General features: G+C 41.0%; 1 protein-coding gene across 1 annotated transcript in view; it reads left to right on the top strand.

Moving 5' to 3' along the window:
* The window catches only part of LRRC49 (leucine rich repeat containing 49), a 138,060-nt gene that overhangs the window by 82,550 nt on the left and 41,130 nt on the right, over positions 1-14,380 (top strand). The window contains 1 exon segment of the mRNA XM_030578382.1: positions 6,452-6,535. Within this exon segment, the coding sequence (XP_030434242.1) occupies positions 6,452-6,535 (84 nt within the window).

The following is a 14,380-nucleotide window of genomic DNA, read 5'->3' as shown; positions in this document are numbered from 1 at the left end:
CTGTATTAGAACCAATATTTACTGGGGAGTAGATTCTCAGAGGCATTTTATGTTCCAGCTTTGTACTCTGCAGGATTTTTATTAACACTTACCTCTTAAGTGCCTAATCCAACCTTTTAAAGTCAATGGAAACACTCCCATTGCCTTTAATGGGAGTCAGATCTGTCACCTAAAGAAAACAAGAGCTATTCACCTCCAACTTTACAACATTTTTCTTATCCCAAAACTTTGATTGTTATATCTTATTGGACTTGTTCTGGGAAGTGATTAGCACAAGTAACTCTCACTGCGAGTTGAGGAGACTTGTAACCTGTTAGGATCAGGTCTTTAGGCTGCTTGAAGGACAGGGGCCATTTCAGATTGTGAGGGAGGGGGTGGCCAACTTTAACTGAGATTCCAGGGGCTACATTTTAGGCATCTGAAAACTTTAGCATTTTTTTGCAGATAATAAGTTAGAAATTAGCTGACAAGAGCACTGTATCTAATTCCCATATAAAAAAAGTAGGGCTGTCAAGCGATTAAAAATTAATTGTGATTAATCACATGATTAAAAAAATAATCGTGATTAATTGTGCTATTAATAATAGAATACCATTTATTTAAATATTTTTGGATGATTTCTGTTTTCAAATATAGTGATTTCAGTTACAACACAGAATGCGAAGTGTAGAGTACTCAATTTTATTACATATATTTGCACTGTAAAAAACAAAAGAAATAGTTTTCAGTTCACTTAATACAAGTACTGTAGTGCAATCTCTTTATCATTAATGTTGAACTTACAAATGTAGAATTATGTACAAAAAACCCCTGCATTCAAAAATAAAACAATGTAAAACTTTAGAGGCTACAAGTCCAATCAGTCCTCCTCCTTGTTCAGCCAATCGCTCAGACAAACAAGTTTGTTTACATTTGCAGAATATAATAGATTCATAGACTTAAGGTCAGAAGGGACCACTATGGTCATCTAGTCTGACCTCCTGCACAACACAGGCCACAAAATCTCACCCACTCACTCCTGTAACAAACCCCTAACCTATGTCTGAGTTATTGAAGTCCTTAAATCGTGGTTTAAAGACCTCAAGGTGCAGAGAATCCTCCAGCAAGTGACATGTGCCCCATGCTGCAGAGCAGGGCCGGTGCAAGGATGTTTCGCGCCCTAGACGAAACTTCCACCTTGCGCCCTCCCCCCTGAGGCACCTCCCCTGCGGTAGCTCCCCCCTCCACCCTGAGGCGCCCCTCCTTGCGGCAGCTCCTCACCCTCCGCCCTGAGGCACGCCCCTGCCACATCTCACCCCTGCCCCTCCTCCTCCCCGAGCACACTGTGGCTGCTTCACTTCTCCTGCCTCCCAGGCTTGTCACACCTAAACTGATTGGCGCCGCAAACCTGGGAGGTGGGAGAAGTAAACCAACCATGGCGTGCTCGGGGAGGAGGAGGGGCAGAAGTGAGCTGGGGCGGGGAGTTCCCCTGCATGCTGCCCCCCTTACTTGCTGCAGGCGGCCTGTCCCGCACTCCCCTGCCCCCAGCTCCCTCTGCCTAAATGCCGGGGGTGTCCAGGGCAGCCGAAGATCTGGCCGCCACAGTCACTGCTGAAGAAAATGGCGCCCCCTAAATCCTAGTGGAAAATGGCGCCCCCAAACTCCCTAGGTCGCCTAAATGGTTGCACCGGCCCTGCTGCAGAGGAAGGTGAAAAACCTTAGCCTCTTAGCCTTCCTTAGCCTCTGCTAATCTTCCCTGGAGGAAAATTCCTTCCTGACCCCAAATGTGGCAATCAGATAAACCCTGAGCATGTGGGCAAGACTCGCCAGCCAGCACCCAGGAAAGAATTCTCTGTAGCAACTCAGATCCCACCCCATCTAACATCCCATCACAGACCATTGGGCCTATTTACCTGCTAATAATCGAAGATCAATTAATTACCAAAATTAGGGTATCCTATCATACCATCCCCTCCATAAACTTATCAAGCTTAGTCTTGAGGCCAGATATGTCTTTTGCCCCCACTACTCCCCTTGGAAGGCTGTTCCAGAACTTCACTCCTCTAATGGTTAGAAACCTTCATCTAACTTCAAGTCTAAACTTCCTATTGTCCAGTTTATATCCATTTGTTGCTGCCTGCTTCTTAATTACATCACCTGAAAGTGAGAACAGACATTTGTATGGCACTGTTGTAGCCAGTGTCTCAAGATATTTACATTCCAGATGCACTAAAGATTCATATATCCTTTCATGCTTCAACCACTATTCCAGAGACCTGCATCCATGCTGATGGCGAGTTCTTTCTGATAATGATCCAAAGCAGTGTAGACTGATGCATGTTCATTTTCATTGTCTGAATCAGATGCCACTAGAAGAAGGTTGATTTTCTTTTTTGGTGGTTCGAGTTCTGTAGTTTCTGCATCAGAGTGTTGCTCTTTTAAGACTTCTGCAAGCAAGCTCCACACCTCATCCCTCTCTGATTTTGGAAGGCACTTAAGAGTCTTAAACCTTGGGACCAGTGCTGTAGCTATCTTTAGAAATTTCACATTGGTACCTTCTTTGCATTATGTCAAATTTGCAATGAGAGTGTTCTTAACACAAACAACATGTGCTGGGTCATCATCTGAGACTGCTATCACATGAAATATATGGCAGAATGCAGATAAAAAGAGCAGGAGACATACAATTCTCCCCAAGGAGTTAAGTGACAAATTTAATTAAAGCATGTTTTTTTAATGAGTGTCCTCTGGAACCATGGCCGAAGCATGAAGAAGCATATGAATCTTTAGCATATGCATCTAGCACGTAAATATCTTGCAATGCCAGCTACAATGGTGCCATACGAATGCCTGTTCTCACTTCCAATTGACTCAGTAATTAAGAAGTGGGCAGTATTATCGCCTGTAAATGTAAAATAACTTGTTTCTCTTAGCGATCAGCTGAACAAGGAGGACTGAGTGAACTTGTAGGCTCTAAAGTTTACATTGTTTGTTTGGTTTTTGAGCGCAGTTATGTAACAAAAAAACCTACATTTGAGAGTTTTTTCATGATAAAGAGATTGCATCACAGTACTTGCATGAGGTGAATTGAAAAATATATTATTTTTTATTAAAAATGACAAACAAAATGGTAAAGTGGGCAATGTACACTTTGTATTCTGTGTTGTAATTGAAATTGATATATTTGAAAATGTAGAAAACATCCAAAAATATTTAAATTTCAATTGGTATTCTATTGTTTAACAGTGTGATTAATCACAGTTAACTCACACGATTTATCGACAGCCCTGAAAGAAAAAATATATACAAACACCAATTAAAGCTATATTTTAAGATTATGTGTAAATTTAGAACAGAAAACCACATCTGAAAAGCGGAATTCTTTCAACCTCCAGCAGTGTGTGTGTACATGCGGGACTGTTTCAACTAAAGAACTGGCACCATGAACTAATAAATTTCCCCCTGAAGTGAAGAGTGCCATGAGAAAGTGGATTATGGGATTTGTAGGAACAGGTTGGGAGAAATCAGCAAAATGAACATGACTTGTCGAACTTCATTTTAGATATGTGTATTTAGGGTTGCCAGATTTCTACTGCATTAATTGCCCAAAGACACTTAAAATCTAGGCCCTCCACTGTTCAGTCTTTTTCCTCTGGTACTTTCAGGTGTGGTAGTGTAGGGGGAGAGAGGTCCAGTCATGATGTCATTTTCCCCTTTTATATCTTCTTCCAACTTGCAGGAAAGCTCTTTTGCTGTAACCTGGGTCAAACGGTTCCCATTGTGTAGTGCTGTCTCTGATAGGTTTCTGTTGTGCACAGTTCCTGGGGTAATCCTTCTGCTTGTGTGCATTTCCTCAATAAGCCATTAACATGGTTTGGCCTTTTTTATCATTGTACCTGAAAGGCTGCTTGTGACTGTTCTCAACCTCACGACATGTTTTAGTAGCACATACATATCATAACTTCACATACAATGATAGCATATGTGATCCAAAGAGATATTAATGTCTGGCAGGTCAAGACTTTTAGAATGAGGCATGCTTTGTGCAAAATATATCCTAATTATATGACAGTGATGAATATGTGGGTGCCAGGGTGTCTCAGACATGTGAAGGTGAGGGGCAGATCATGATGAAATCTGTAGCAAGCATCTTCCGACCAAAGCATGGAGCTTCAGAGCTTCCTTCTCCCCACCACTCCTTGAGCATGTTTGTTTCAGGAATGAAAACGTGCAGCAGAAGCTACTAGTTCTGCTATTGGCTCTGACAGATATACCTCTGCATTCTTTTTGCTGAGCAAATAATAGGCCAGTGAGGTGAGGGGAGCGACTACTCCTGACTGGTGAGGAGGAGGGGAGTGGAGTGAGCAACGTCTCTCCCAGCTTGTGGTATGAAACTCAGGGGGCTGGAACCTTCCCCTGCTCTCCCCCCCCCCCATGGCACCCCTGTTTGAGTAGCAGTTTTTTTAAGTATCTGAGTCTCTTAAGTTGTCTAATTGTTTGTTTTTCTTGGCATTGGCTAACTGGCTCCCTAACCTCTTTTATTCTTACTCACAATGTATAGTACGGCACAGCCTGAAATAGTTGGGATAAATTCCTACTTAACTTTGAGAAATTGTTCTCTTTGTTTGGCCTGTGTGCCTGGACAGAGGGCCTGAGGAAAACTGGAGCCTTTCTAGAAAAATCTTATTGTTTACTGTTACTGCATGCATGAAGTGTTTATCCCAGAAATGTGGTCTAGATTACAGAGATTGATTAACTATTTATTTTGTTTCATTTGTAAAATGTTAATAAATAATGTTCTAAACAATATTCAAATGTGTTATGACTATATAGACAGTTCTGTATATATCAGGGTGATAGCATTAAAATTACTCAATATGTGATAATAGATAACCAAGAGGAAAGTTGTTTAATAATTATATAAACACAAAAACCCTAATCTCTTTTTCCCTTCAATTTGGCTTATTGTATTACATTGATAGAACTATATTAGAACAAGAATCAGCACTCAAAGAAACTTCACACAATTGCTGCAGCTTGCTAAGATTAGAGGATGTGCTATATATTGTTGAAAATAAATTACTGGAAAGAACCAGGACAGAAAATCGAAAGCCCAAAGTAATAAAAGTAGATCTTCGTTTTTACTGTTCTCATACTTAAAGACAAAAGACTTTATAGATCTGGGCTTTTGCCTCTTTTTTGCTTCATTATGGTATAGGGGGAAAACCCTGAAATATTTTATAAAGGGTTTGGTTTGTTTATTTGTTTGGCATTGTTTTTTGTTTTGTTCTGTTTGTTTGGTTTTTCTATTTATTTTTCAGCTTAGAAAAATCAGGAAGGTCAAGTCTAACCTTCCTTGGGTTTTCTTGGGGATCCACTGGTAGTTCTCACAGCATGTTTTGTGAGCTGTAACACCTTAATTGAAGGTGGATGCTTCCTCGCTGCGTATAGCAGAGACTTGCCCCACCCAGATTTCATACCTTTATGCACATTCCAGGGGGCAGAGGGTGGGAGTCACTTGTGGAAAGCTGACCACCGAACACCTTTTTTACAGCAGTTTCTGACCTCCATCTCCCCCCTGCCCGCTCCATTCCTTGGGTAAACCCCAGACAAACTCTACCCCACTTTAGCTGTGGTGCAGTCATTCTCACAACATGTTTTGTGAGCTGTAAGACCTTAATTGAAGATGTGGATGTGCTCAATGTTTTACAGAGGTATGCTTCATTTAAAATGCAAGTCATTGAAATAAGTGTGTGCTAATAAAAATAATAATAAATATTTCAGTATATGTAAAAATATTTTTAAACCTTAGTAAGAAAAATATTTGTGTTTTTTTAATAAAACCACAGCAGAGTTTCAAACAGTCCAGCTAAACACTGATGCTCCTTTCAGTTATATAAGTTCTTTAAGTAAATATAAATTAACCACTGCTCCAATTTTCCATTATCTGAATTTTGAATGTAAAAACCAAACAGAATTTTTTTTTAAACAAGATAAACTTTCAAGCTCTCTATATATTCTAAAGAAGCAACAAAGGTAACGTTCATTTTTTCTCTCCCTTTTCAGATCACCTTTAAACTACAAAACTACTATAAATTCTTGGTATAAAAATTAATTGTGTGAACACTAAGTGTCAGAGGGAGTATATTTTACTTATTAAAACATTTCAATGAATAACTAACACTATTTATTTAGAACACAGAAAGCTTTACATTTCTACACCAAAAACGTTACAGCACACAGCATTCAGGTTCACATCATGAATAGAAGTGTTAGCTTTGGAAATTGTCAGATAAAGATAGAAATAGGAGTGTTACCAAGCCATGTTTAGTAGTGCCTGCATGTCACCCTTTGGTGAATAGACCACTGAAGATATATTTGCCTTTCAAACATCAGAATTTACAAGCTTGTCAATTACATTTTCCATAGGTTACTCCTGCTTTAGTAAAGTTGATTTTATTTCTTCATCTAGGAAGAAGAAAGGCGCATGGCCTCTGTTGCAGCAAGAAAAGAAGAAGAGAAGAAGCGAGAAAGCCACAAACAGACCTTGTTAAAGGTATTTTCTGTTCTAACACTAATTGAGATTAGATAAAATTCCATAAAATTCTTAGTTGTATTGACCATAATAAGGTAGATTCTGATATCTTGATACTGTAGTTTAATTATACCTACGTTTATTATTAACCTCAAGAAAAATGACACCTATGATAAGTCAAAACTGACATGATATCAGTTCTTCTTCTTGGATACGGAGCTTGCCAAAGCCAATTTGTGTCAGCCTCATGAGCAAAGTGGAGAGCCCTCAGATCACCATCAAATCTGGTCAGAAGGCAGTTGTCAGTGATGTGTGATATTGTCGGTCTTTGGCCACAGCCTCTCATTGGCCCCAGGTGTGAACACTGGCTCACGTTGACCCTGGTCCATTTGAAATCTGTTCAGAAGGGCCCATGAGCAGCATGGCAAATCAGAGCTGGGTACATGCATAGTCAGGGTCAGTTTTTGATGTCATGTGCTGACTGTTCCTCATGCCACAATGATATCACAGAGAAATCTGGGCAAGGCAAGAGGGCCCAAAGCAGGTGCCTTAATGAAAAGTGTGCTCTTGGGTGGTTGAACAGGTCTGTGTATGGTGATAGGCTAAGTTTTGCCCTAATTTTCTCAACCATTCTAGCTGTAATATCCTCAAGACAGATTGTGGAGAAGTGCTTGTCAAGCGAGCATAGACATTTATAGTGGTACTGGTGGTACTGGTGAGTACCCTGGATTACTTGGGTACCCTTGGATTACCAGCACCAGTGGAATAGTATGCACCGCTTGCTCCATTCTGTAGGTATACTTGTTGCCATATGTTTGTCAGAAAGAAGTAGGTCAAAGAAGTCACCTTTGCAGTTAGAACAGAAGGTGCTGAGGTTTGTGATAGTCTTAGTTTCTGTGGGAGTTCATTCCACGGTCTTGGGCCAGCCCCCAGGAAGTTGGTCTCCTGCACACAAAAACTTTGCCCTCACTGGCTGTGCAAAGTGAAGTCTAACACTCAGCTCAATAAGATTTCTCTGTCTGTATGTTGTGGTGCATAACTCACTACTGCAGCACCTCCTGCTGATCGTCTCAGGAAATTAGCATTTCTAGCCTTCGGAGCGCCCTCTGCAGGCCAGTGTCCCACTGCCATTATTCACTGTGTCCCTCCCAGGACCTGGAGCCCCTTGTCTTTGGAGTGCTGCACCCTGGCAATACCCCCACAGTCTCCCCACCCAGTGGAACCCCCAATCCTCTATCCCCACCTTACCTCGGTCATGGGCTACTGCCAGTCACCATCTAGCCCCCGCTCACTGGGGCAGACTGCATTGTAAAAGTCACTCATCATACGCAAGGGAGTTTGGACCTGCTGCCTCTGCCTACCTGTGGGCTGCCCCCTGCACCCCCAGGACCTAATTGGCTTTCCACTAGGCCACAGCCTGGGGGGTTTCCACGCCTGAGCTCCCCAGCTCCCTTGGCCTTCCCCCAACCCTGCTCCACTCCAGGTATCTTCTCTCAGCTCCCTGCAGCCAGGTCCCTCCCTCTCAAAGCTAGAGAGAGTCTGTCTCTGGCTTCTGGCCCCAGCCCTCTTATAAGGGCCAGCTGGGTCCTCATTAAGCCAACCTCAGCCTGATCAATTCTAAAATTTCAGCAGTTGTTCTAAGCATCAGTGGGCACAAGTCTGTTGATTTTTAGAGCACATTGGACCAGTGGAAAAGCCTGATTCGCAGATTGCTGCTGCAAGCAGAAGAATCTCTCATCTGCCTCTGCTGCCGACATATATCAGAGGCAATAGCTTAACTCTCGTATATCAGAGGCAATAGCTTAACTCTCGGTACAGGGAGATTTGTCAGTATCTTGAACTCTTAACATAAACCAGGAAGGGTTTGGAGTGGGATCTGGGGATCCAGGGTCAGGGGAAGTGGAGTGATTTTGAGAAAGGGGGACTGGAGGAAGAGAGGGGAACAGTGAACATGGAGAGAGAGCAGCAGGGACTGGAGGGATGACAGGGAAAGCAGAGTCCCACAGGTCGGGGAGGAAGTTGAGACTCAGAGAGGGCTGGGGTACTGTAATAGTGGTGAAAGAAGCAGGGACATGGGGTTAGTGGGGGAAGAGGACTTGGTGATTGAACGAGGAAGAGAAGCTGGGACCCAGAGGGAGGGAAGTGTGTGACTGGGAGTGACAAAGAAGTGACCCACAAGGAGATGGGAAGGTTTGGCATGATGATGGAATCAGGGACCCAGAGGGAAGAACTGGGTAGGTGGGTGAGGAAGCAGGGACCAAGCATAAGGGGAGTGGAGGTGAGGAGGAGAAAGTGGAGCCCTTGGGGGTGGGGAATGGAGATGGAGATGGGGAGGAGAAAGCAGAGATTGAGGAAGATAGGGATATGTGATTGGGGAGGAATGGAATTGAGGAGGGAGAAACGGGTGCACACAGGATATGTCTAAACAGCAAAGAAAAACCCGTGGCTGGCCCGTGCTAGCTGACTCAGGCTTGCAGGGCTTGGGCTAAGGGTCTTTTTCACTGCTCTGTAGATTTCTGGACTTGAGCGTTAGCCCAAGCCCTGGGACCTTACCACCCTGCAGGGTCTGAGTCCTGAAGTCTACAAAGTAATGAAACAGCCTTGCAGCCCGAGAACCTTGAGCCCGAGACCCATGAGCCCAAGTCAGCTGGCATAGACCAGACGTGGGCTTTTCTTTGCTGTGTAGACAAACTCACAGAGGCCCTGCCATGGGAAGGAGGAGGGAATGGGGGGATGCACTGAGACTCTGCCTTGTGGGGAAGAATGAGGAACAGTGGTCTGGGGAGAAGGGCTCTGTCTGACCTTGAACTTGATTTGATAGTCTAAGGGAAGGCAGAGTAGGGAGCAGAGGACAGGTTTGATATGTTCACAATAGCCAGTGTTGCTGAGGAGATGTACTAGTGTTCTATAGCAGTTGGAATTTTCTAAGTGCTACCAGATATGTTACATTGCTGTAGTCCAGCTGAGAGTTAATGAGGGCATGAATACCTGAGGCTAAGTCATTGTTTGGCTGGAGTCTCTTAGCCAGTTGGAGACTGTAGAAAGCACTGCTGTATGAGAGCTCTTTATTAGTGAGGAATTCAGGAGCACTCCTAAGCTACAGACTGAATTAACCAATTGTGGGGTGTGTACCTTTAATCAGAGGAGACTGTTCCACCAATATTGCCTCTGTCTCATTCGGGTTCAGCTTCAACCAGCTCTTCTTCATCCATGAGCTGATCTCATCCAAGAACTGGCCATCTTCGGGTAGTGATATAGTCATAAGTGGGGAATGATAGATGAAGCGATGTGTCATCTGCATATTGCTGATTTTTGAGTCCATGTTGTGTGACCAGTTCATGTAGATGTTGGATAGGACTGGTAAAAGAGTTGATCCCTGTTGGACTCTACACATAAGAGGTCTAGTAGTGGAAGTGCAATTTCTTATTACAGCTTGTTGAGTGTGACTCCCCAGGAAAGACTGAAACCATTTTAACACATTATCCTGGGCCCTTCTACGTTTATCAGATGAGACAGTAATGTCTTATGGTTGGCCATGTTGAGTACTGAAAAGATTTGACTAGTTTTGGGATAGTATTGTCCTGAAGAATCTTGCAAAGGAGTGACTCACCCATGACTTAGGGTACTGGCTAGGTAAGTTGTGGTTTGTCAAGGTAAGATTTCGTATCACAGGTCTGGAGAATGCGAGTTCATTGTCCACCATTTAGGAGTTGAGAAGAAAAGGAGTACCTGAAGGTGAGGTGGGGTGAGAAATATAATGTGTGTAAAATTGGACCTTGTTCAAACCAGGGACACACATGCAGAATTTTAACAGTAGGTATTGTAAACTGGAAGCTGTAGGTTTAAAAAATAGGAAAAAGTAAATAGATAAAGAGGTGGAGTTAATTGTTATATGGTAATCCAACAGTGTGTCTAGTATACTTCTGTTTTTCCTGTATCTTACCTATTAAAAGAGATTTTTCTGAGTTTGAATATGTTCAGTTCAAAAACAGGTTCCAGAAAATACCCCCCCCCCACACACACACATTCTAAAAATTAATACTTGCATAGTTTATTTTATTTTTACTATAGATGACTGATATGTTTTAAATTTATCTGGTTTTGAAGTTTTGATGTCAGTTCCTACTGGCATAGAGAAGGGAAGAGTCACACAGACACATACATCTGGTGGTTTGGCGATGTTAATGCGTTGGCCCACTTACTGAGCAACAGACATTTTTGAAAGTGTGATTTATTTTTATTTCCATTTCTTAAGCTTTGAGGTATGCTTCCTTACCGTAGGAGATGCTGTTGTTTCTCTTGATGCCGTAGATCTTTCAAACCATTTTGCCAATGAAAATTCCCATTGGAGGAAAGGGGCATGTATTGTTAATGTGTAATGCCATACTCGCTCAAGCTTGAACAGAAAATTGAAGTTTTCATTCTTTTTAGTGAAGGTTTCTTTCTTGTCTTCAAGGGGATAAAGAAGCATAACAGCCAACTGCTGTTCTCTTTTATTTGCTTCAAAAAGATGATTCTTATCTCTCTTCTATGTAAATTTCCATTCCATTCTTGTGTGTTTAGATTTTGTTTTCTCTGTTTCAGACTCTTGTTTTACTTGAATGGAACTTTCTTTCCCACAGATCTAACAGTGGGATTAAGTGGCTGTGAAATAATGTGCGAAGTGTAAAAATTCAGCCAATGAATGGAAATTTTGTGGAGTTATATTCAGCAATAAAATATGTTTTCCTCCACAAGCTTTCTCAAGAAACTGTAAAATTTTACCTTGCTTTCTTTTAAATGAAATATCATGGCATACTGCCCATTTAATAAGGTAACTCTTGCTGTTTTACAAAAGTGGCTGCCCTCAAACTTACCATGCTAATAACTGTTGAATTTTCATAAATGTTCCCATATTCATTTCACAAGTTCTAACTCACCCTTTTTTTTTTCTGTTCGTGCCTGTCTGTCTGCATGGTGGGTTTTTCTTCCTCTCCACCACTTGAAGGTGGAATCCAGTACTTTCTAGAAAAACCTGTCCCAGAATTCTCTGCCTCCAGAGGCTTGCACAGGGTAAGAGCTCCCGTTTGACAAGGTCTTATCTGACTATTTTCTGGCATAAAAATGATGAGTTGCCACCAAAACTTTAAATTTAATTGACTTTCAAATGAATAAGGTGTTGGGTGTGATATTTTAGTTTACATGCACTACAAGATATCAGCAGCTCCATAGCTGAAGGCTCACAAGAAGGCCAGCGAGCACAGAGGATGAAATAGAAAAGCAACAGGGACTCTCAAGATGGAAAGAATGCCTCAGTGATGTGTCAGACTAGGTCTTCTTCTAATTCAGTACTCCTAAATGTTCTCCCCGATTCCAAAAATTCTGGAGTCACAGAAGGGTCACCCTTAACCTGGGCCTCCTTCCTTCCACATTTCTGACCCGTTTTACTCTGCTGACCATTTACTCTGCATCATGGTCAGCAGAGTTCACCATGATGTACTCCTCAGCAGTACTGGAAGGGAGAAGTCACCCTTTTCTGCTTACTGTGGAACCTCAAAGGGAGCAAACTTAACTGGGGCACATGTGGCAACAGGCATGCAAGCTTTTTTCTATTTTCTATTTCTCCACAGCCTTTCCCAGGTTCCTCTTGTGCAAGCATGCATATTTTGGTATGTGAAAGCAGCTGTCATCCTACACATATGATTTATTCCCAGATTTTTCCCCATGATCGGCGTAAATCAAGAGTTTTCAATGAGCATTTCCTTTCCTTCCTTACTCATATTCTCAGAGAAGCAATGGTCCAGAAACTCCAACAGCCCCTCGCCCTTTAAAAAAAAAACATTACAGAGGCATCTTCAAAGGAAATTATATCATATTTGAAACCAAAACATATTTATATTGGATGTAAACATAACACTAAGAAAGCAGCATTTTGTAGCAGAGTACCCCTTTGTCATAACCCAGTTAGAAAGATTTCAGCATTTTTTTTTCTTTAAACAAAGGACATAGTAAGAAAAAAAAACCTATAAAAATAGTTTGTAGTTTGTAATTTGTGAAGAAATAATATCTCCCTTTACAAATGTGCGTTATTTTAAAAGACACAAGTCATAACTTTTGAAATGCTTAATAGGCAAAGATAAAAATAAGATCATGTCAATATGCAAAACACATTTACAATAAAATTTAAGTTTAAAAATAAAATGTATCCAGCTTGGCATTTTTAATTGATTAGAAAAACAAAGATAAAAATAAGAACTTAATATATTAAATGTTCATTTAAAGAGCAATTTTACAATAAAAATGAAAGTTTAAAAAGAGAAGCTATTCAAAGATTGGCCCTTTTCACTTTTGTTATCTGAAGAAACATATCCTCCTCCTTTTTGCTAAAACTGCTATTGTCATTGAAAGAATAATTTAAGACTTTCTAAATATTTAAAGCACAGAGGAAAATGTCACTGTAGATAGCCATATTTACATATGTGTTTTCCTAAAAAAATTAGTTTAAAAAGACAAAAGCCATGTGTCAACATGAAGGATTGAGTAACTGTGGTAAGGAGAGAGATGAGCATGTGGCATATTTTAAGCAGCATGTTTCCCAATAGCCCTCCTGCTTTTTTTGAAAACTTAACTTTTGCACAGAGACTTTTTATTCACAAGATTAAAATTAAAAAAGCCTTAAAATGTTTAAACTGGCTCTAAATGTGTAAATAAAACAACACACAAGCAGTCCTAATACTTCCCATAGAAAATAAAATAAAATGAATTCCAAATGGCTGCCATGCCAAAAGCATACACATCCACAAATGAAACTAGAGGGCAGGACATAATCAAAAGAAGACGTGGAAGCCTGTCAGTATATAGAATGAGTAAAGGTATAGAGCCCGTTACTACTTAATTTTCCAAATAGAATAAAATATCGCCATATGCAATGCTGGTTGCCATCATAATTTCATTTTTGTACTATCCTGATGAAATTATTCTTTTCAGTATTTATTATCCAGGCTTCCACTAGTGATTGTATTGTTGTCTTTGGAGGACATTCTGGTACTTTGAATAGGCAGGCCACATTGTGTTTGACTCACTTTTTATTTTTTGCTTTCTGTGTACATTGTTATTGTATATACACATTTAATTTAAAATTGGATCTGATGAACTTGTATCTTTTTTTTATTTCCAATTTTAAATGAGAAATAAATTCCCCACTGTAATGGATGCTGAGGTGGTTTACACCTCAGTGACATCAACCCATAATAGTCTTTCCAACCACCAAGGACTTGTGTGGCAGAGTTTATGCTGGCAGAAACCCAAGGTGAATCTGGCCCAATGTCATTTTTGGTTAATTATAACACATTTTATGTAATGTATTCTTATGTAGCTCCAGTCTTATGGATCAATATACTGTATGATAATTTTCATGGTGTGGTTACAAAATAAAATATCTGTCATATTTCTCAATATTTTTTCACTTTAATGGAAATCTTCAAGTGAAACTCATTTGTTTCCTTTTCTGAATAGCAGTTCTTCAAGTGATTGTTCACATACATTACACATTAGGTGCCGCATGCACAGACATTAGAAACTTTTTCCCTTAGCGGCTCCCATTGGGGCGGTAAGGGAGCTCTGCCACAGTGGCGCCTCATGCTGGTGCATATATTTCACTGCTGACCCAACCCCCCTTCAGTTCCTTCTTACTATCCGTGGTGGCGTTGGAACAGCTCTCTATCTCTCGCTTGCAAGTGTCCCTTAGCATAGTGATCAGTAGTTAGTAGTTATCAGTAGTTAGCACTTCTTAATAATAGATAGTTAAACTGTCTTTGTTTAGGTATTGGAAGTTGTCTCCAGCACCAGCCCTGGGCTGCGGGGAATGCCACAGGTCCAAGGCTTTAA

Source organism: Gopherus evgoodei, chromosome 10, assembly GCF_007399415.2.
Source record: "Gopherus evgoodei ecotype Sinaloan lineage chromosome 10, rGopEvg1_v1.p, whole genome shotgun sequence".
Classification (NCBI taxonomy): domain Eukaryota; kingdom Metazoa; phylum Chordata; order Testudines; family Testudinidae; genus Gopherus; species Gopherus evgoodei.
Note: the sequence above shows the minus strand (reverse complement) of the source record. Positions and strands in the feature narration are given on the sequence as shown.